At 43.1% G+C, this 24,564-nt stretch overlaps 1 protein-coding gene across 1 annotated transcript in view; it reads right to left on the bottom strand.

Annotated features, from left to right (window-relative positions):
• med13a (mediator complex subunit 13a) overlaps nt 1–24,564 on the bottom strand; it is a 109,705-nt gene that overhangs the window by 21,725 nt on the left and 63,416 nt on the right. Inside the window, exons 6-15 of the mRNA XM_049592773.1 lie at nt 20,561–20,761; nt 20,277–20,471; nt 20,000–20,162; nt 17,866–17,976; nt 13,782–14,537; nt 10,947–11,163; nt 5,514–5,544; nt 4,316–4,437; nt 3,891–3,981; nt 641–852 (exon numbers count right to left, since the gene is read on the bottom strand). Coding sequence (XP_049448730.1) covers nt 641–852; nt 3,891–3,981; nt 4,316–4,437; nt 5,514–5,544; nt 10,947–11,163; nt 13,782–14,537; nt 17,866–17,976; nt 20,000–20,162; nt 20,277–20,471; nt 20,561–20,761 — 2,099 coding nt within the window. The remainder of the gene's footprint in view (nt 1–640; nt 853–3,890; nt 3,982–4,315; nt 4,438–5,513; nt 5,545–10,946; nt 11,164–13,781; nt 14,538–17,865; nt 17,977–19,999; nt 20,163–20,276; nt 20,472–20,560; nt 20,762–24,564) is intronic.

Here is a 24,564-nt window from a genome sequence, read left to right as displayed (position 1 = left end):
AAATGAGTGTGTGTGTGTGTGTGTGAGACTGTGCAAAGAAATATCGGACACTTCGATACCATGACATTTCACAAGATACGTAGCTAAACAGCCTATTAAATGGCTGAAGCCAGCTTGACAACAAAGTCAAGGACATTATCATGTGTTCTTCTTCTTCTTCTTCTTCTTCTGAGTTAGCTGCTACAAAATACTTTTTAAATATCTACCACAGTGGGTTACAGAACGTCAAACCCATGCCACCCATGATCCCATCCTAGCTGCTATCCCTTTTACACTGAGGTCATTTCAGCGCTGTTACTACCTCTGATGTCGCCTTACAGGTGAGACAACTCTGTCCCTCCATTCTACGATTGTACTTTTCATTCAGGACAGCAAGACGGCATAACGGCATACAAATTCCTGCCTTGGAGTGGCCATGTCAAAGTGACTATGGAAAATAAAAACCCTGTATTCCTAATGTGAAGGGCAGTCTCTGACTACGTGGCCACCCAGCTGCCTCAACATGAGCATGGTGAAGAAAACGCATCCATCAATAATCATTCGCTTTGACTTATGACACCTACTAGTTCTGGCAGTAAATTTAGTCAATTGTAATTGACACTGCAATAAAACCCGACAGATTTACAGAGTCTACACCCACCTTGATCTCAGATGGCTTGGGGCTGCAGAAGCTCTCCTCCACCTCGATCTTGAAATGGCCTCCCAGAGACGAGGTGCCATCCAGCGTGGTCATGCCCGTGTTGGGCTCCATGCTGCCGTAATCCTTGCTACACATGTTCATCGGCGAGTAGCCCATGATGTGCTGCTCTAGGGAGGGAGGTGTGGGAAACATCTGGTGCAGGTCTGCAGAACCTGGTGCACAGAGGAGAACAAGGGGCCATTAAAATGTGACAGACTTGGATTATAATGCACTTGAAAAGAAACAAGTTCAGAAGTAGTATTTAAAGCCTCTTCCGACACTGTTGCCCATATCACACAGCTCTCACTACTCAACAAGCTGATAATGAGACACTTAATTAAATTGCCCTACAAACAGCACTTTGTGACACACACCATTTCTTGAGATAACAACGTGGATGACTAAACAATGTAAAATGTGTAATCTCAAGTTGTTAGGACTCTGCTGTCTGTTACTACAGTTTCTGTCAGGATGTATGTTTTCCTGTTCTGCAACCAAATATGACAAGCAGCTGTTGCTATAGGCAGCTCCCATGTAAATAGAAAACAGATGAATACTTATCAGACACGCTTTAAGTTTGACGGGCATCTCGCCCATGACTGATGAAATATCTACATAATCTGTACTTCTTTATATATTCGCAGGATCCTGCAGAGCTGTTTATGCAAAGTTAAGAGGTGGGTAAGAGCAGCAGCGCCTTCTTTTTATACTGCTTTCATTTTCACAAGATAATTCTACTCTACAGAGAACTACTCTACTCTACTAGAAGGACATGTTTCCTGGTTAAGACATATCTCTATATAAAGAGGGCCAGAGACTATGTGGGGAATAGCCAAGGCCTCAAACTCGCAAACCATCTTTGTAATTGCAAGGTGCTTCCATGGGGCTAACAAACACAATTCATAGTAAATGGGCAGAGTCTAGAACTGTACCATATATGATCATAAAACTAAAGCAAAATGGTAGATCTGAGACCAATTTGCTTCACAGTAAAATATAGAGTGTCCTTAAAATCTCTTTAGCTCTACATTAGTGTCCCTGAGCTCAAACCTAAGAATAAATAACCAAACACAGAAAATACAGTGAGGTGCAGTTGTGTTCAAGTCAGCAAATAGGGTGGAACTTAAAGGCTAGACTGTGGTGTAACAAAGGAGACAACAAAGCAGGTGGTAAATGAGACTCTAAGCTGGCATTCGTCAACACGGACGATGGAAGCAATATTGAGGTGTTCTTGGGTGTCTGATTTTTAATGCCCGTTAAGTTGTATGCCCACATTTTTACAATATTACCATCACAGTTGGTTTTACCACAAACATTTGTAGCTTTCTACATCAGTCTTGTTTTTCTGAAAAGCTTGCACGCAGCTTTTTATGAAGGTTTGGGATGGAGCGCTTCGGTGCATCCGGTGCACCACTCCGAATTCTTTTAGTGCGTCTCAAAATGGAAAGCTGCTGTTGAGCGGGTTGCAAAAAACTATGAGCAACAGTGCTTTATATACAGAGAGAAAGAGGAGGGACTCTGCCAAGAAAGATTTTTTTTTTTTTTTTTACATAGCAAGAAGTCTCCTCTATATGTCAGTGGTCTGTACAGTCAGCTCTTGTTAGATGTAGTTTTGGAGGTTTTCCACCTCCGATGAAGAGGGTTGGGGCTGCTTCCCTAAACTCTGTCTCATCCAGAGAGTCCCAAAGGGGGCTCTGCGCCTGTCAGACAGTCTGAGGGGGAGCGCAGAGCAATAACGTAATCCACAGTAGACAATAAGGGAGAACTTTTTTCCCCCCTCAAAATATTTCTACTTTATGCTCGACATCTCAGAGAACACAGATATGTGGGGTATGTTTGAATGTGCACAAAGTTTTAAACTTCAGCATAAATCTTGAACACAAATGAGCTATTTAAGTCCAGGAGTTTATGAATTAATTAAAATGAAGTTGACATGAATAGGTGCCACACGCACACTTGAAAAGGGGTCACCTCCTCAAACAAAAGACACAGAAGAGGACTAAAGAGTTAATCATGCCTTCATCAGCGTTCCACCACATTTTCATGGACAAAGCTCAAAACTTTTCCATGACTTCCATGAAATTCATAGTGTATAATATGAACAGAACTATATGGTATACTTTACTCCAAACGTTAACTATTGTATGAAAACAAAACAATAATCTTTTCCTATCTATTAGTTGGTTATGTTAATTAAATTACATGGAAGGTTATCCGATCCAAGAAAACTTGATATACTGGAGAATAAACATTTGAAAGCGCTACAAAATGTCTGAGAGCCTGACTGCATTATATTTCATTATATTTTAAATTGTCACCTGTCACCTGAATTTTGTATTTTCCTTTACATCCCTTTCACTGCTACAACTCTTTTAAGGCGGCTATGGCTCAGAAGGTAGTACGGATTATCCACCATTTGGAAGACCAGTGGTTCAATCAAAATTTTCTCTAAGATGCTTCTTGTTTGACCCTGGCACCCAATTACAACTTTGACTGGCTGCTGTTTGTGATCAATAACAAGACCTAATTAAAGTTTGAATGTCTAATTTTATTTGTTTAGCACTCATAAATATAATTCCTATTCACACGCATTTTTTAATCCCTGGAGAACTAATGATAATGACATTCCAACTGTCCAGTTAAAACAAATCTGTTATTTGACATTCACTGACAAGTCTTTTTAATGATATCACACAGAATAATAATCAACATTAATATTCAGGGGAAACAATTAGCCTACATTTTAATTGACAGGGGGTGATAAGGGACCTGGATAATGGATAGGAGGGTGCTGGCCCAAAATAAGGTTGAGCACCACTGCTTTAAGCACTCAGCTGTGAGCCAGACACTGATGGACTGTGAAGTTAATTACAGCCACACTCTCCACCACTAGGTGGCAAAGCCAAGGGTGAGCATCATGGTGCCTGAGTAGTAAAAGCCTCACTGTTATTTAGTGGATTAAAAGGATATGATGCTGTTTCACTTAGCTGCAATTGTGAGCAGGGGGAATACTTCATTTTAACCCGAAGTGGCTTCTGGCAAAAAAAAACCCTGTGTACCATTCTTAATTTTCAAGGGATTCACAGCTATGACAAATCTGATTCTAGATTTGAGGTAAATCCATCCTTGTATCCTTTAAGAAGACATGGCACATCAGTGTTAAGGGGGAAGAGAGAGAGACATCAGTGGAGACGGATGAAGAGATACATACTAATGCAGGATACAGGGTCCAAAGTGGATGGCTTTGGTTCCTTGCTGCCAAATTTCTCGTCTGTTCCATTCACTGGTCGTCTGGAACCAGGCTGTGGACACACAAAAAAAGAAGTATTTTAGCACCTGACCATTTTGGTAACTCAAAGTGTCAGTTAATAACACCGCTCTTAACTCATCCTTGTTATATTTCTCACACCTGTGGGGCCTGCGAGTCAGTATCACACATGACATCTCAGAGTAACTGGTAAGTGGGTAGTGAGAATTGTGAGCTGATGATGGGCAGCGTGAAGACACTGCTTTGGCACATGAACACCAGTGGACACACACACACACACACACACACACACACACACACTGTGCCAGACCACGCTCTGTGTAATGAGATACTCATTGCAGTCAGTGTGAGCCAAGGTCTCTACTCACCGCCAGATCATCTTCGTCCGAATTGAAGAGGTTGTCCAGGTCGTTGATGGACACCACCAGGTCTGTTTCGTGGATGAGGCTGGTGGAAGCCATGCGGTTGTGAGCAGCCGCCCGTTGAGCATCTGCACAAACAAAAACACTTAAATGTTAAAACTAAGATATTAATGTCCACAGGTAAATATGGGGTGCTTGAGAAGTAAATGAAAGGCTTTGAGCTATGACTGTTTATGCTAACTGACGACCCGGGTTGGCCTAAATTTACTCTCCATGCAATCAGTTCAGAAAACAGATTTCCTCTTTTTCCAATTATTGAATTGCTTGTAGCAAGACAATGAATGCTCCTTATTAAGCTATTGAATATAGACTCTTTTGGTATGTTTGAAAGACTGAATTGAAAGTGCGATGCCTCATCTATACTTTGCAGAAAAGCTTGCTCAGAGCTTCCACAGAAACCTCCAGAAAATTGTGACTAGGTGCCAAGTACTGCAGATGCTTGATCGGACAGCAGAGCCAGAAGGTGGGATTTCCACACAATTCTGCTATCAACTTCAATTAGGGATGCAAACAATTAATCGATTATCGATTAATTGTCGATAAGAAATTGCTTGATTAAAATAAATTAATTGCAATTAATTGCGTTTTTAAACCTGTAATATTAAAAGGAAGGTATAGCTTTTTATGTTACGCATAGATAAAACCTATTGATTCAGAGTGAAATTCAGCTTCTCAGGAAAATCGCCGCTTATCAATTAATCGATCATCGTCGATAAGATGAAACAACTATCGATTAATGAATTAATCGATAATTTGCTTCCCTAACTGTTGCTCATGCGATCAATAGATTTTTTCCGATTTCAATGTCGTAATTCTCTTCATACTGTCACACAACAATATGGATACTGATCTCGTTAAAAAAACAAAAAAAACAAAAAAAAAACAGTCCTCTTTGACAAATAAAATAATGATTATAAAGACGACAACTATACCGAGAACACCTGGAAAGGTGTAGTAGCTGAACTTGCTTGTGATGTTGAGGAGACACTTTGAATGAACACCATGATGCAACATGCATTTGGCCTCACTGTCTAGATCTTCTGAGGATGGCAGTACGACTATATCAACTTCATGTGTTTGTGTGACAGCAGCCAAGTTGTAGAAAAAGCCAAGGGAGTTGTCAGGAAATTAAGAGGCTCCTTACCATCTGACGGACCAGCTCCTCCATCTTCACCCTGTGAGGAAACAGAGACATGAGAGGGTTACAAAAACACACATACCCATGCAACCAGTCAGATCCATCAAACAGTGAACATTTGATTAAACAACGCTGTGATTGTTGAGTTCAGATATAATAATATGACCAATCGCACGTCGATGAAACTTTTTCTTTTTCTCGAAAGCAGATTCTGCTTCATTACTGTGTTAAACTGTGGGTGTGTTAAATTCTTTGAACTGTGATTAAGAATTAAACAAATACATTTGACTGGAATGGAGAAAACAGCGTAAAACAAAAAAATAACATCAAGCTGCCAGATTCAGCTTACAAAAGGCAGTTCCTTTCTCCAATCAAGGCACAAATAATAATAAAATACACTGAATAATAGTGATTATGATGATAATAAAGGAGAACATTGGAGAGAAACAGAAGAACAGAGAAGGGGACTGCTTGCCTCTGCTGTGGCAAATGAGATTTCCAGTGTGGATCAGAGCGAAATCATGATCCAAGGAATGGCCTCTAAGGCTCCCACCCAGACATCAATATCTGGGAGGGCTGGCTCTGTGTGTGTGTGTGTGTGTGTGTGTGTGTGTGTGTGTGTGTGTGTGTGTGTGTGTGCTCTTATGATGGGTTGTGTGTACACTGTGCACTGAGCAGTTCTAGCTGAGGAACAGGAATGTTATGTCCCAGCCATTGATTTCATTACGCTCCAGGGCTTTTCTCTGAGTAACGCAGGCTTTAATCTGTCTCCCTTAAAGGACCAATCCACAGCAGCGCACAACAACCCCGCACCAAGGCCACAATCTATAGATGGTAATGATGCCTTAACCCCTTATCAATAACCTGGCCTTGGGTGGGAATGTGTGCATGTGTGGAGTCTTCACATATTGCAAAAGCATGCTTGACTCCAAGGCTGTCTGCATGAAAGCATCCCATCACCCTTTTTCCTCCAACTCACTTTCTTACCTCATTTATCTGACGCTTCCCTTGCATGTACCTTATACTTTACAACTCAACGGGATCTGACATAGATGTACCACCTCTGTGTAGTGGTACGGTGATCAGACGACATGTGTCACATGGCCTGCAGCAGAGTCAATAACTCTCCAGTCTGAGGATGTACTAGGTGTCTGCGCTCTGTAGTGAGGCATCAGTAAGTGGTTTAATAATCTGATGAGCAGTGAGTATAGAAGAAAATGTAACAGCTTGTCAAGCTTAAAACTCACTCACAAAAAGGGGTAAAATGATCCAGAATAATTACTGAAATCCCAAACTTTCACCATGGCATAAAATTCATCAAGAGGAAATGATCTGCTTCAGGTTTATGTTCCACATCAGCCAGGTAGGGAGGTTAAGTATCCTGCAGCTACAAATACCTTGTTCACACAGAACCTGTATTACCTGAGGACCTCTTGTAATTTGTAATGATTGCGAGGTCGTCTGTGATCTTAATCCCGTGTGAATCTGCCGTATCAATAATTAATCAAGCAAAAACTCCCCCAGAAATTACCTCCCATATTTGCAAAACAAAGAAGTCATGTGATAATACTCGTCCCAGGGTCACATTTAGGTTTGTGTTTTCTCCGTGCCTTGTTTCCCAGTCAAGAATAACAGATCATTGGCAAATATAAACATTTTCACAGCATTTTGGGTGCAGGAGGTGCATCTCGCTACACAGCATAGAGATTTGTTCGCAGAAAAAGCAAGCTCAAATCAAACAGAAGAATGAAACCTCTAAAGATGATGAGATGGGTGATGTGTCAACGTGTGGTAGAATCACTTCTGTTTCTTTAGCCCACATTAAAAGAGGAAAAGGAAGTTAACACTGTACATCACAGCTAGTAGTGCTGTGAAGTGTTTCTGTGTTGTGTAGAGTGGAGTTACAAATGATGTGTGCATTATATCCGGGGAATAATGTCAGTAAATTCGAATAAAATACCCCTTTTCCCACCCAAATTAGCACAAAAATGCACGTTTTTTAAATGCTGGAAACCTTGTTAAAATTAGGCGATAGACTCCTTTCCCATCACCAGAAGATCAGAGGTGTAAGCACTGCTCTGCAGAAGACAAGCTACCTTTCTGCTGTTTATTGGTGGGTCATGTTTTACATCAGTGACACACTGAAAAACAGATTAGCAAACAGTAGGAAGCCACATGGAGGCCAGTTACTTATTCAGTCTCTCTCTCTCAAACTTGGCACCAACTGATTTTGAACAATTTTCAAGTTCTGCTCGAAAGGAGATAGATGAAATTTGTGGCGGCCCGTCATTGCACGGTGTTGGCAAAGGGAATACAATGAGCATATCCACCCAGATGTCTGGGTGTCTGGGCTCGGAGCTGGTGCTGATGAATACCTGTCATTTGAGCTGGGAATGAATGCCAAATGTAACCTTTCCCATTAAATACAAAAGCCAGATGTTAGCGGGTGTAAGTGGATTTTTTTGTCCAGTGGGAAAGGAGCTAAATACAGGCTTCGCTTATCCCGTGCAGATGCACCACACAGACGTGGGGGGTTATTTCTAAATCAGAGGAGGTCCCCCGGTAATACTAGTGGCATGCATATAGGGCTCAAGAATGAAGAAGGGCCTCTATGGTATTATCAATCTAGAGTAAAATTTGGAGAGGAGCACACACACGTGGTGGATATACACACACCACATAAAGCAGACAGAGGAAGGGCTCCATTGCACAGACTGCTCTTCAGGGACTCTCCACTCCACTGAGAGCTGCCTTCACCCTTATATTCCAGCATAGACCGGGGGGATGGAAGAGAAGCAAAATATTTGAGTGCTCTTTTTAAGCTTAATGGTTCAGTGAGCCAGGTTTGTTGCCGTGGTTAAGACTCCAGGCTCTGTGAAGCTTGCTGCAAACATGCAGCCAAGGAATACACACACACACACACACACACACACACACACACAGAATCTCCCTTTTATTGCTGGGGGCGATCCACAGCTAACAGGTGGCCCTTGTCTGGAGCCCGAGCCAACAACCCCAGAGGCAGAGCACAGAAATACGGTGGAAGGAGGAAAAAGGCAGATCAAATAGGAAAATCATATCAACTTAAAGGAAATTGGACAGGGTAAGTATTTGGTGTTCCTCTGGGCTCAACTAACAATGGAGATTTGGGGATAGCTTCCTGTTCACTTGGGCAGTGAAAGCGGATGTATGCAGAAAGCGGTCGCAGCGTTATTTTTAGTGCAGTATCACAGAAGATGCTGATGGCCTATTTTCTACCTCGCCTGCTCCCTGATCTTAAAATCAGCCCTCATGTCCCCCTTTTACCCTGGGCAGCCAGTGAGGAGGGCGTGAATCAAGTGGTTTCTCTCCATGCTGCCTTTTAGGGAGGCTTCACACCGCTAAGCTGCCACCGCCTTTTTTTTTTTGCATTAAATCCAATGGGGTGTGGCTGCAAACTAGATTGAAAGCAGCCAACTTGGAAAAGGCACTGCGAGTGGCTTATTTGTAGGCAGAGTGGAGTTCAAAATGGACTGTTTTTCAGGTCAACTAGTCACAATAAAGAAATGGCAGAGTGTTAAATGGAAAAGTTGAAGTTTATGACAGGAACTACAGCCTTACAAGTGGTAGTAGAGCTGTATGAATATATATGTATGAAAATGTTGGAACAATGGAAAGACTAACTAAGGTGGTTTTGGTGAGTTTTATTTTCTTCCTGTCAAGTTTGAATGAAGTTTGTTCTACGATGAGTTAACGCGGCAATTAAGCTAGTCTCAATCAAAGAAAGAAACTTGAATTCAGAAAGTCTACAGTTGTTAAAAATTCACAAATACCTTCAAATACCATAGTGAAATGTTAGGAAGGTATGAAAAAATACAAACCGCCCAAGCCTAATTCTGCTTACTATTATTCTTTAAGATCAAACATCCACAGCAATTGACATTTAATAACACTAGAAAGTCTAAAAAGTCACAATCTATTAACAAAGTCGCCAAGTTAGCAACACTGACCACAGCTTTGGAAGGGTGCACCATATTTAAAACAGAAGATAAAACGAGAGCATCATTGAAACACAGAATGCCGGACAATAACTGTTTTATCTTGATGATCCTTGGAAGCCAAAGTCCTAATTGAAAATAATGTGATTAAACACCTAGCCCTATCTAAAATGACGTTTTTAATCGTAAATTGTTCATGAGTTGAAGCCCCAAAGACAAAGGATGTCTTGAACACCATGTGACATGTTCAAATGTAAACGTAGTTGTCAGTTAAACTGTAAAACGGCATTTAAAATCAAAGATAGTTTTCAGAGAAAAGCATCAAGAAATAAAGACATCTAAATACGTTGGCGCATCAAAACCCGAGTACATAAATAAGATGCATATAGCAGAGTAACAAGTTGGTGTGGAGCCCATGTTGTGGGAGATGCAGTTAAATGTTTTCGAGTTGAACTAAGGTAATGTTTGCCAATACAGCAGAGTACTGCAGTTTGTTGTTATGGAAACAACCTATTTTCAATTTATCTGTACATCATTTAGTTGATAATACACATGTAGGAGCAAATGTAATGGTTGGACCTTGGGCTTGCATTTTCCCCGGCCTCTCTCTGATGTTCTCGTCCAGAACAACAATAAGCAACAGGGACCATTTTAACAGGAACATACAATACATCCATTGAAGAGGACCCATTATGCCTATTTTTCGGTTTGTACGTTTGCTTTTTACCAAAATGTGTTTACATACTTTAATGGTTGAAAAACACTTTATTTTCCTCAAACTGTCTGTACTGAAACACCTGTATTCACCCTTGGCTGAGACGCTCTTTAAGCCCCCCTCCTAAAAAAGTCCAGTCTGCTCTGATTGGTCAGCGTTTATATTATATATATATGATATATTGACATACATGGCGAAGGAGATGTCTGTAAATCATTAGATACATTTACAATCCTCACGAACTGACTTGTTTTACGAGCAGTTTGATTAGCAGTTAGAACGTGCTAATTTAGCATTAGCAGTTTAGCAATTTAGTAATTAGCAGTCTATTTAGTCATTTATCAAGTCTCGAAGAGCTGCAAGATTAAATCATTATATCCCTAACCAAGTTAGCAGAATGCTAAACCAGAAGTTAGCTGTCTGGCTGGCAGAAGTAAGACGCTTGGCCGTTTTAAGTCTCTTGTGCGCCTGCTCTATGGGCCACACAGTGAAGAAGTAGTGCTGTTAATCCCCGAAATCATCCTGGTAATTTTGATACATGGCAGTTGCACCATTTTGGCTTCCTGCGTTACTGAGAAACTTTCATACGAATGAACAGGATGTCCATCCCTGTATCCAGTTCTCTTCATACATCCATGGTACAGGACAGAACATACGTAAGCACAATAGGTCCCCTTTAAATACCGCAGGGCTTTGACGAGTGATATTCCAGTTCAGAAATGTTCCTCACTCCTCGACTTGTCTTACCTTGTGTTTCTTGCCTGGCTCACGCTCCCCGCCGGCCTTATCCTTCTTGTTGGAGAACGTGAACTTGACATCTCCTTCCTCGAAGGCGTAGGGGTCCACCTCTGGCTCGTGATCTCCGTCTGTTATGGCAGCAGATAGGTACTGGTTCCTCCTGGCTCGATACATCTGGACGCGTTCTTCAGACACCTTCAGTGGCCATTTGGATGTGGACATCACCCTGAGAAGACAGAAACACTGAGGTGTGAGGACTCTGGGATAGCGCTGGACGACCATAAGAGAGATTTACAATTCACAGGCAACAGACACCACAAAGTTATTTCAAATGCATGCTACAAAAGCTATTTTATTTACTGCAGACTTATCAAAAGTACAGTCAAAAATAAGAGTTGTATGTGAGTAGAGGAGCAGAAAGCTAACTACTTCAAATTATTCTGTTTTAAATTTCAGCAACAGGAGAGTTTCAGCTGCTCTGTTTGGGCCTGATATCATATGTTGTCGCTGCTTCCATGTTTATCTGCAGACACAGAAATGACAGCGACTGCAAACAACTCTGACAGCTGTCATGCAGCAGAACTGGTTGCATCATGTTTGTTGTCAGACAATTACATTTCCAGCAGATTTATGGAGATGTGATGACTGCAGCACTGACTGCTCATACACTTACAGACACTTGTTACTGTGACTCGGCTCATCAAAATCTCTTATGTGGCTATCACTGTGGCCTACTTCCTTATACGTGACAGGGCAGGGAGGGAGGGAGAAGACGAAGACGACTGGCTGCTCTGCAAGATGAGGAGGGACTGACCTAACTTATGTGTGATCCCTCCCCTTCACCGCCTCCTATATTTCTCTGCGCTTCTGTCCTCTCGTCATGCCTGTCCAGCTCTGATGTGAGGTGATGGTGTGCAGTGGCCTGGGCCAGAGATTAGCCGCCATTCAGCACTGTGGCTGGAGGGATTACAGCTCACTAGAATAGCCATTCCAGGCGGCTGGCCCCTTGGGATTGCACAACCCCACCGATAATTCCCACTATGGCCACCCTACGGCCTGCTGGTCACTCCGCCTGCCTTCACACTGGACAACCCCTCCTCGCTCTGTCCATCTGTGATCCTTTTCCTTGCTAGCAGCTTTCAGGGTTCCTACACATTTTCCATTTTTAAAATTCCATACTTTTACAGACTCAGATTTCAAGATAGATTTTTCACACCATGACTGTACAGGTATGTGCACGGCTACAATTGCTAGCTGGCACCAGAATGTTTCAAATGTTTTCTTACTGTTAGACTAGTGGGAAAGTAGCAAATCAGATTCTGTGGCTTGCTGCCATTTTACTTAAAAATTACCCACAACATCTTCAAAAAGCCAAAAAAAAAAAAAAAAAAAGACTGTCCGCTTGACAAATTCTTATCTTTTTTTTTTATATTTTCCAGCACTTCATGGTGAATGTCACTGCCTCGCTTGTGTATCAAAAACGTCCCATTTTTATAAGATTTAATCTAAATCTATGATGACTTTAAAAAACTACACCTGCTGTTGCCGAAATTCTTCACTATACCTCAAATCCAGCAATGTGAATCCATAAATACTGAGTGCCCCAAAGTTTGATGTTAGTATTGTTTTGTATGGGCCTGCAGCATTTAGAAACTGTCGTATACTAACTATGTATACACACAACATATGTTGGACAATTTGCATCATTAACATATTAGCATTAATATGGATAGAAATGTGTGTTCAGTCGCACGTAACACTTCTTGCCTTGCTTTCGACGACATCAAGCTTTTGGCTGTGCTGGCTACCTGCTCAAAATGCTTTTATAATTATATTATTTTCTGAAATTCTGAATTTTATATTTTAGAACACCCTCTTGCTGTGAGGTGACGGTGTTAACCACTGCACCACCATGCCGCCCCTAACCTGCATGTGTTTGGACTGTGGGAGGACGCCAGAGAACCCTCCGGCCACTGGGGCCCCTCTGTGTGGAGTTTGCATGTTTTCCCCTGTGGGATTTCTGCTGGTTCTCCGGCTTCCTCCCACAGTCAAAAGACATGCAGGTAGGTTAACTGGTGAGTCTAAATTACCCGTGGCTGTCTCTCTGTGTCGGCCCTGTGATAATTTGGTGACCCGTCAAGGATGTATCCTGCCTCTCGGCCAATGTCAGCTAGGATAGGCTTTCCCTCTCCCTTTATTTGTTTCCCCATACTTATCCTGACCTGGAAAATTGCTAGAATCAAATTCCATACTTGTCCCTACTCTGTAGGAATCCTGAGCTTCTTCTTGGTGTAAGTCTCCCTCCAGCGCCTTCCAAACTGATAGCCCGCAGACAGTATTTCTTTCACCTTCAACTGTATTACAACAGCAGAGGTTTAACTTTATTTAACCCTACCATTACTCTTCCTCTGTCTGAGCTCTGGTATGTGCATGTGTGTGTGTATGCGTGTAGGAATCGATGAGTTGTGCTGGCCCTGCACATTGGTGATGTATGATGTCAAAAGGGCACATAGCAAGAGATTAACATGCTGTATGCAGCTAAGCGCCATAGCGAACATTCTGAAGCTGAGGGATGAGGGAGAGGGAATCTGAGAGCCAGAGAATGAGAAAGAGGAAGAAGGTGGGTTTTGTATCATTACTCTTTGAAAACAATTTTTTCTGGACTATTGAGAGTGCTCCACAGTGGCCTGGGGCCACTCTGTACCAGGGGAAAAGGTGGGAAATGGAGGGCTTGGGTGCCTAACTGCTTAGTCAATCTATGAATGGCTGAAGCCTTTATCGCCCTGCATGTGTGTGACACAGAGGGCATTGAACAGTGACTGTTAATTGGCAGATGTCACTCACTCTGTGACCGACACCAGGTTGTCCTGCGATGCCGAGGCCTCGTCCCTCAGCTTGTCCCCTGGCAGCAGTGGCGTGGGCAGCTCGGCTTCTTTCCTGCGGGGTAGATTGAATAATCTCCACGGTGCGTGGGAGCTGTCCTCCTCAAGGTTGACTGCTGCGCCCACGTACACGGTGGGCTCAGGAGGCTCAGAGTAGGTCGAAGCCCCGGGGTGGGAGTGGGGGTGATGATGGGAGTGGAAGTGCTGATTCAGACCCTCTGGCCCTCCAGGTTCCTCACCGCCACCCTTCACCCCAACCAGGCAAGGCTCTGGGGGCGGCTGGTAAAAGTGTTGGCTGTTGGGGGTTGAAGGGTTCTTCATGCCCTCCCCTGAGTCCTCACCGCGCTCGCAGGGGTGGGGGCTGAGTGGTGGGGGTTGGGGGGAGTTGGCGTGTTCCGACGGCCCAGCGTTGACCCCGCTGTGGAGCTGAGGGGCCTTTTGGATGCTGGACACATCTGTAGAGCGTATACTAGAGAATCTTCCTCCATCCTGGCCCCTCATGGCTAACCTCTGGCCAGCTGTTGCCTCGGCCTCTATTGATGCCTCATCGCTGGTCAGGCTGCGATGGTGGAAGGGCGTCTGAGGTCTTTTCTGCTGCTTGTCACCTTTCTCTGGCTTCTCTCCCCCAGCTTTGTGCTTGGTAGGAGGCTGGGAGGGCTGGCCCGCTGACTGAGTTTGGCCTGGGGTGCTGCCTGTTCGCTGCTTCACTGATTTGTATCTGCAGGGGAAGAAGACAAACAGGGAAACATGGTGAGACTGAGAGGCACCAGTGACACTGAGCAAAACGGCAACAGAGACAGAGATAATCTATCAAACCATGACGATGTGTAATGTGAATTATTTATTTTCATGATGCGCAGAGATCTTGTGCCGCTTATGTAAACTCTCCCTCTAAACCCTCACATCTGCGTCTTCAAGAAAAACAACAATTAACTCAATTCCTCTCACCTGAAACGTGGCAGCCTCACTAATTCACCTCAAATCAATTATGGAAAAAAACAAACACTACAGTACCTTCAGACGATTAAGTTAAGTCTAAGACTCCACATCTAATCCACAAACGTACATGCACATGGTTTCTGGTATTATTTGCACTCAGACTCAAACAAAATGTCCGAAATAGGGCTGGGGCAATTTCACCCAATCACCCAAATGCTGACAGTAGAAAAGAAATAATATCTCACATTTAGCTCTATTGTCTATTTGACTAGCTCAAATGAAGCTGATCAAACGATGCATTACACCAGAAAACAACATACCAAGGCTTCACCGTGGCCATCAGGATCTTCGGTTGCCCTGTGGACTACCTGCTCTGAAACCACGAGGCCATTTCACTCACCTTTCCTTACCACTACCACTGTCTGCATCAGTGTGTCTTTAGCCTCTCAATTGCTATGTCACCACTCAGCCCACTGCTGTGGTTATACATTAGGGTGTTGACGAGGAAGCTGTGTCTCTTTAATGGCCGGGGCACTCGCGTGTGCTGACAATTAGATGTCAAGATAAGCAGACACACGGAAGCCTTCCATCTACAAAACACAGCTAATGGCCATTAAAACTGGCAACGCACAGAGCTTCCCATATCTGTGTCGCCAAAGTGCTGGGTGGCTTCCAACAAATTAACATGCTCCAGCTGACTGGCCCAATCCACTCTGCTCTTGTCTGCGGCCCAAGCCGGCTCTCCTCTCCCTAAGTGGAGAGGGGGAAAAAAAAAAAAAGCCTAGCGCAAAGGATTCCCCAGTGGAGGTATGCCCAAACTTGCAAGGTATAAACCAATCAAAACACACAAAATTCGGTTTAGATAGTGCTCGCTCATTAACCATGAATCTGAATTTTCTTATTCAATCTATGAGATTGGTTCAGGCTCCCCCTGTGGAGGCCAGTGAAGCATACGGGCATCCAGCTCACTGATTGGACCTGCCTTCGCAGTGGATGGCATAAGCTTGTGTTTACATGTACCCTTGTGAGTAAAGCAGCTGGTTGCGACTGTGGCTGGCCGGGACTGATGATAAGCTGAAAACTGAAGGATGCAGGGGACAGCTGCTTTGCCTTTTCATTCAAGAACGAGGCCCCAAAGACATTAAAAATCATTAAATTAAAATGTGATGAACAAGAGGATACTACTGAAATTAAGCTTTTCATGGGGCTGGATTTAGAAAACAAAGGTGTGCAGAAAATCAGGAACACTAACAGACAACAAAACATATCCCTGCATATGATGAGTGTGTTAGTGTATTCTTAGGAAGGGTGTAATGATCCATGATCTGGAGCAGTCTATCAATTCAATGATCAATGATCAAATATCATCGATGCAAAGTGAAAACATTGATCCATTCCATCATCTCGTAAGATAGGTCTTTATTTTGAAATTCCCATGACACGTCTGTGTCGCCGTGAAACAGTGCCAGGCAGATAATGGCAAGCAGCCAAGGAGAAGAAGATGAGGATATTTACTCCCCTCTCAGGAATAAATCAACAGTGTGGAAGTATTTTGGATTTCTGAGACAAGACTGAACGCAACAGACAAAGCACATGTCACATGCAAACAATGCCAATATGGGATAAGATACCCAGGAAACAGGACAAACCTGGCCGGGCATCTCACTCCAACAACTTGTTGGTGTCGTTACGGAAATATTAGCTGTTCTGTTTCAACAATCTTAGGCTAAAAACCCAGATGTGTTGTTCTGGTAAATCCCTGTGGGCAAAAACCTCAGGCTTCAGACCGCTCTGAACACTGTTTCTGTTTCCAATTTCTACTCTGGCTACAGTGAGACATCACAGTGTGACAGATTTCTTTATATAGTCATCTGCTCCAGGCACACTACTGCAAGTGTGTATAGTGCGTAGCCTACACTGCTACACGCTAACATCAGGGAAACGTGGTCTTGGTTGCTGATGTTAATTTCTCTCCGATTTCAGATCATATTCCAGCTGAAACACGTCAGATTGTGTTTAGAAACTTTTATTGGTGATTTTTCAAGGTAGAAAGTGTCGCAATACTGTGTTAATTATTCTTAACCTGGAAGGACAGTGTAGAGATGCCAAGATACAGACAACCTGGAAACACTGACCAATCAGAGAAGACTGGGCTATTTCAGGAGGGGAGCTTAAATAAAAGAACCTTAAAATGAGCAAAACCCTCCCTGTACTTAACCTGTTGCGATAATTTACACTTATTCATGTGTTGTTTTATTCTTTTATCGCCAAAACAACAGCAACAGCGGCACCATGAGATAAACTGGGTTCAATTTTTGGAATGTAGCAGCAAGCACCGCATGTCATGTGACAAGAACCAACCAATCACAGCCAACAGACATCTTCCCCTTCATCTGTACATATCACTCTGTGGTAAATACAGAGAAGTTGTTGCACTCAGGATTTCAGGTAAATAGGTTGTGATATGGTGCTTGTTGAGAATGCTTAGCAATCTTAGCAAACTGCCGCTGTACTCTTGAAAGTTGACACAGAGTAGGCGGTAATACCCAGCGCCCGACCTTGCGTTTTAAAGACACAGCATGTGTGCAGCCCCTATGTCCTGACAATATACATCAGCTGTAACTGTGCCTATATGTCCTAGTAGACAAAAACAACAGTGACTTTTAAACAAACACATATGAACTCATTCGACATCTTCTGAGCTAATTTGTCAACGTTAGGAGCGCGCAACACACACGCTTGGTTATACCACCCCAGTATCCCTTAAGTGCTCCATCAGAGGTCAAGCTATTCTTTCTCCTTCGAATTATTCCCATCAGTGCGGGAATAAAAATGTCTGACTTACAGAAACACACGGCCCAGCGGAGGTTTCGGCCCCGGCAAGGCTGTCACTTACACAAAATAGTGATAAATTGAAAAATATGAAGAATAATATGCTTGTCAAAGTCTAGACGGGGATATAACTTGCAGATATTTTGCTGACTACGGCCCTCTGTGCCGCTGTTCAAAGCTCCATGGACTCTGTATAACCTCTTTGAAATGTCTTTGAGCACACATACATGAGGAATACCTGCACATGCTGCGTGTCCACATGGGAAGCGACTAACCTGGAACAGCTGCAGTATGACCTCTGTGAATGCTCCACAAAATCCCAGGCTCCGACTTTGTCAGCCAGTTCTTCCTCACAGGTACCGTTGGTTGCGGCTGAGAACTTCCGCCTGGGGAGAGGGGGAAATAAAAAAATTCAAACACATTATTACTAATGGCTAATTTCAACCCGGAGTAGCTGCTTTTTATGTATTCATGTGATCAGACCCATCCTATTTTTTTCATGGAATTTTTTTTTTTTTTACACACAAATCTTAATTTGTGACACAATATTCTAAAAGACTGCATGGTTCTGATGTTCCTTTGGTGTACAGTGACAAATGGTCAGAGCTTTGTGCTGAGGCTGATTTCATCGTCCTGCTTGGAGCAATAATATTTTGGCTGACAAGCCCAACAGCTAACTCCAGCCGACACTGTGCTTGGTCAAGGGGCAACAGATCCCGGGTTGCTCCCAATGTGTCAGATTCACTGATGGTGAATAATACAACAGACCATGTGACAAAACTGCATGCTAATGCTCACTTTAATTACTAGAGATTATTATATACATCTAAGGATTTCTGGTATTTTCATATGGTTTATGTATCCACTGCATCTATAGGTTATTTTCTAGAATTATCATTAGGTCTAAAAAATGTCAAAAAGTTAAACTATTAGGAGCTGCGTATTTTCAAAATAATTAAAAATCTATATGACTGGACCATGTGGGAATTTAATTTGAAAGGACAGACACAGGAAGTGGCCTCAGCAGTCAGACAGGAGTCAGGTTAATTTCCAGGGCTGATACCTGCGGTTATTCCACAGGCTAGTTAATAACATGTTGGGCAGGAAATCCAAAGTGTGGGATCATTTTGAGAAGGTGAAGGACGAACCCAAGGTGACATGTAAACTCATCTTCATTGGTCGACTACAAACATGACGTATCATCTGAAACATGGTAGTAGCTACATGCCCATTAGCCCACAGCATCATTAACAGGCGGCTCGCTCAGTGTGTGACGTGCACTTGCAGATAAAATATAGGCCTATATTAATGAAGGTTCATTAGTACGCTTTTGTATTTCTCTGTAATATAGCACAGTGTTAACAATGTTACTGATACTATTCTTTCTCACACCTTCAATTCAAACCATTGTGTTGCCCCGCCCAAAATATATCATTTAATAATTAAATTAATATCATAAACAAGCGGGCGACTCGTTGACTAATGGCCCTAAATGATGACTATTGTTTGACTGGGATAATTCTTAGTCAGAGGCAGCCCTACTTAAGACATCAGTGTAGTGTGTATATGACACATGTGCAGTCAGAAAGCGCAAAAAAATAACACCAAAAGGCAACAGTGTAGTCAAGACACACAGGCTGGAGAAGGAAGCACCCTGACACCATCAAGGTACATTCAAGTCCTGACGAACCTCCGTTTTCTGCTAAACACACCTCACTCAAAGTTTATTCAGAGAAATTAACCAGGCATGGCCTCTCGGCTTGTGCAGTTGGGTTAATTGTATTGTTTTAAACCGCAAATGAGATTTCCAACTTTCCAAGAGTGCTTGAACACTGGCGCACAACCTCTTCTTTACTCAGCTTGTTACACCAATAAGTTGTGAGTGCTCATAAAAAAACAAGTACCGTCAGGAGAGGCTGACCAGTTCTCTCTACTGAGAGTCAGCAAATGGTTTGAACACACTGTGGGCGATTTTACAGAGCAGATAAGTAGGAAGACAGATGACTATACACTCCTATAGAGGTTTTTTGTTACCTTGCTTAAATGCTTTTGTGCTCAATTTACATAAAAGTAAAAGGATACCACACGATTTTTTCAAACTCTCAACCACTGATAGTGATCCATTTCTTACGGCCTTGTACAATGGCCCAATGTCCAATGACTCTTTTACCACTCATTAAGCAACAAGTCTTTGACTGCTGGCAAGAGAAGACACATTTTAAGCACATGTTAGAGGGATTGTTTCTTATTCACTTTCAGGTGCTTTCTCAGATACAGGGTACTTTCACAGCTTTTTATTCTACAGCTGCCCAACACAAACAAATTCTTTGGTTGCAGTTCAATATTCATTTACAGCATGGCCGATTAATCTGTGCTACATTTTTTAAGAGACATAGAAAAATGACTTACTTGTTCTGGGCTCGGTTGATATTGCACTCTTGCCAGACGCGCTCCACCACCTGACTGGCGAGCCGGCGTGGAATCTTGCCTCCGTGGTGACTCGTTCTGTCCACGCTGAACGCATCAGATGATGAAGGCATCTTAACCCACTTCTGGGCCGAGTGGGAGTCCACTGGGGAGGGGAAGATCAAGGTTAACTTTTTTGACTTGATCTTCATTCGAATGATCCGATATTGATTCATGAATAGTCCTGTCATATACATTTACATTGTGTTTACACCAGTACCTGTTTGTGCCTCCTCGGGCGATGTGGGAGGGGTGAGGGTCACCAAAGACATGGCGGGCTCTCGCTGGGAAGCAGGCACTTGGTGGCCACCCGAGTAGACGGCAGTGCAGTGGGAGGACCCCACAGGGGCCACAACAGGGATGTCTGACTGGGGCACCAGCACCAGGCAGGCTGGGTACACCATCCGCACACCACCTGTACACACAGAGCAGAGATGTTTAAGAATCAAAGCAGACGGATCTACATTTCAAACAGGTCAGCTCACAAAAGAATCAAACACTGACCTACGAGGACCTCCACAGAGGCCAGAGAGTCATCCTCCCAGTCCATGTCCTCCGCCTTGTCCTCCGACACACCCTCCTTGGCGCTAGGGCTGATGGGATAGAACTGGTTCCACTCCTCGATCAGCTTCTGGGTGGGTGGGTCTGACATCTTGAACGACTGGCCAGTCAGTGTCCCGTTCAGGCCGAAAGGACTCAGGATCACTAGTGAGAAGGAAACGGTGAGAAGAGAGGAGAGAAATGTAAGACAATGTTTGTCAACATAAGAAAATCTTCAGCCCTGCATCATTCTCAAGACAATACATATCTCCTTGTCTGAATCACAGGGCCTAAGGATAGACTGTACTGTATGCTGCACAGATTGTAAAGCCTCTTGAGAAATTTCTGATATTGGGTTATATAAATAAAATTGACTTGACAAATCCTCATGATTTCTCTCCTTCACCTCTGTATAATTTCCCTCCTGCTCTCTCCTTTAGGAGTGGGCGACACATTGATTATTCTCAGTGTACTGCAGTTTGCTCCACGCGGGATGTATAAAATCACTATATCACAAACATCTCTTAGAAATTATTAAACATTTTTTAAGCCACAGGAATGAGACTTGCTTTGGTGTTCAGGCTCTTTACCCCTAACTGACACAAAAAGGAAAAAAAAAATAAAAAAATACACATGATACGACACGCACTCCAACAAATCCAGACCACTCTCTCCTGGTCGATAGTGTGACCAGGCGAGTGTGTTTTTGAATTTGCAGGGCTCCAGACAGCAACCATTCAGTCACATTTTGCAACCATGGAGCACCACAGTCACTTGTAAATATTTAGTAATATATGAACTGGAGAGGTGTTAGTTTGTTTCCCGCTCACAGGGAATACATCCTCATGTTTAACAGTGCTGCTGTAACGGTTCAACTTTTCACTAACTGCTAACCGTCGACCAGAAGCTTAATTTTCAGAGCAAAAACGTCAACACTTCAGCCCGAGACCAGACGGGTTCTTATAGCTTCACCCTCTTTTTAAATGGTCCAACATGGGTTCCACATATTTCACTCACTTTTTGACCCTTTTATCCCAAAGTCTTTTCTTTCTTCTTCTTCTTCCATCCCTTCTTTTCTCTCTTCAACAAACTTCACTTCTACCCTTTCACTCTACACCTCTTTTCTTTACTTTCCATCCCTACGTATCCCTCCTTCCCCTAATCATCATCCTCCTTTCTTCATTAGTCCTTTCTTCTATCCTTCAATTCACACCTTCCTTTTATAAATTGACCAATCTCACTTGTCTTATTATCATCATCTCTTCCTTATTTCTTCTCCCATATGCTTCCCTTCCATTTTTCTGCCATCTCCGGCCGAACCGGCAGCGTTCTGACCTTTCCAAAGCACTGCTGGACCCAGCCGGTCCCGGCTGACTCGCCAAATACTTACAGAGCAATCCAGACGCCAATTATTGGCAAGCGGTGGCCTCTCAGAGCCCATAAACAGAGGCTTATAAAAAGGGCCACTCCTCTGCAAACACACTTGACTGCACAGACATATGAGAGTCACACAGCGAGCCCATCAGTCTGCTTACAGAACAGACCTACATCCATCAGAGAATGCAGATCGTAACACAGACCAACATGCATAATGCATACATACATATGAGCGCAGAAACCATATGCATATCAACTCTGCAGACACACGGAGACACAACCTGTCAGCTTGTTATGCGTCCATTCTTTTTCTCCGCATGCATCACACATATGAACAGGGGGAAGACTATAAATGGCCCCATGAACAGACTGGCTGGGTGGGTAGGTGTGTGAATGAGCATCAGTTAACATCCCACTCTGCCGTGCTTTTCTAGTGTGTCATTACTAGACTGGATGGCCTCTGTCCCAAGGTATTGATCCTGCGGCTTGACCAAAGAGCAGCTTCCAGGATGGGAAAATGGCGGGAGACGACGGGAAGAAAAGAGTAGGAAAAGGAAGAAGAGACGCATTAGCAGTGATTCACCTCTGAAATCTTCCAATGCTTAGACTGTCATGAAATCAAACCCCACTTTTTGATCCTATTTAAGGTCAGCATTTTATCTGCTATACCCAGTCAATACATTTAGTAATTACCTCTGTATAGCCGTTTTTATTGGTGGTGGCGGAGTCCACCATTCCTTCACTGGATTTTGACTGCCAATCTAAGCACGGGAGACTCACAGGGGAATAATCCAGCTGTATCTCATTGATATCAGCCTCAATGTTTACAGTTCACTCTCTGAGCACCGGATCAAAGTGTTATCATTAATGCAAACCCATTACCTCCAACTAACACTGCTTCATATAAAAAGCATTCAACTGGCAAAACGCAGGGTGGCTTTTATTGTGAAGGAGGCACGGGAAACAATATATAAGTCACTACTTATTGCACTGAGTGCGATCGTTCAACAAAAATGCATCAAATGGCATTTTTTTGGTCAGCAGATTGTTTAATTTTGCAACGAAGTAATCAAACAAGAGGGAGCTGTTAGATAAGGAGCCGCAGGCAACTGGCTGCACACATTTAACTCCTCTGCAAAGGTATCCAACTTTACTATGTCCTGCTGATGTGCGGAAAAGTACTAAAACAAGGGGAGTTTGTTTGGCTGCACTGAAAAGAGACAAACCAGTTGCTCTTCTGTTGTATTTCAGACAACCACAATGAAGACAGCGGTGAACAATATCTTTAGGATGTCTTTCAGAGTGTTTTGATTAACAATAAAAACACTAACGGCCAATTAATTCAGTTAAAACTTGCAGGGCATCACAGCTGGAGCACACAGTGATTTCTTGACCCACTGTTTCCATAACATTATTGTTTATCAGTATGGATGCTCACATCATTCTAGTTATGGTTGTTGTTAATGTCCTTCGTATGGACATCCCTTTGGAGCCTTGAGGAGTTTGGTACTTCAGGGCTCAAAAACAAGAATTGCCCGATTGCCCGGGTCAAATAAAATGCCACGTCAGGCTAATAATTCTAGCAACTCGCTCACCCAATCAGAAACGAGGTGAACAAAAAAAGAATTAAGCACACTGTTTTTTCCAGAGCTGATGATTGAAGTAGCTTAAGAGTGAGCCATGTTGCTTTCTTATCATCTCTGATGCGGCATCAGAGTTGGTCACGATCAGTTCCGATCAGGCACATCTGAGAAAATGGCAGCAAGTAAAGACAAAGTTCATGAGTCAAAGCGCAAGCAAGCGTCTCAATTATCCTGAAATAAGACAGTTCAGCTGGGTGGCGTTAGAGAATGTGGGTGAAAATCCAACAACGTATTGTGCAGTTTGCCGCAAGTTTGGGAGCAAGGTGGATTAAATGGGGTTGTTTTTCAAAGGCAGTTACATTATTTGATAATTGCTGACAAAGCAACTGGTGTAGGGGCCAGTAAAAGTTGACTTCTGGCAATCAGATTTCTTGCCCGGTCAAAAATTATTAATGTCTCGCCCTCTATTTATGATTCTTTACCCGGACATATGAACCCTCGGGGCATTCAGAACCTAAATACTGGAAAAAGATAAAGCATGAAACATGCTGTCTAGACACAGTGTATCCTGGACATCCCTCAGAGTAAAGTTTCACCCAAGCCTCCAGAACATACAACCTCAGCAAAAACAACCCCACAGAGGGAAGAACAAAAGGTTATTTATGTTGCGGTACACAACAACACCCAGCTATGGCCGATCATATTAACCTTAATTAAATTCAACCCCACTCGTTCTCCCTTTCATTTCTGCATTTCTTGCTACACACACTCTCCTAAGACCTGAGGCCAGTTGTGGAGATCAAATTCAGCACAATTATGGAAATGGTTTACCATTTTCCCCCATCACCACCCCACCGCACCCTCCCCTCCATCCCTTCTGCCTCTCTCCTCTCTGACTGTGAGCCTATCTCTGGCTCCCTGAAGACATGTCAAATGTGCTCAGATCAGTGTAATGGGCTGAGAGTTCATTACATTCACTCTGCGCCCTTTTATGAGGTCACATCCTGG

Source organism: Epinephelus fuscoguttatus, linkage group LG12 (assembly GCF_011397635.1).
Source record: "Epinephelus fuscoguttatus linkage group LG12, E.fuscoguttatus.final_Chr_v1".
NCBI lineage: Eukaryota > Metazoa > Chordata > Actinopteri > Perciformes > Serranidae > Epinephelus > Epinephelus fuscoguttatus.
This window is presented reverse-complemented; position numbering and strand designations above follow the sequence as displayed.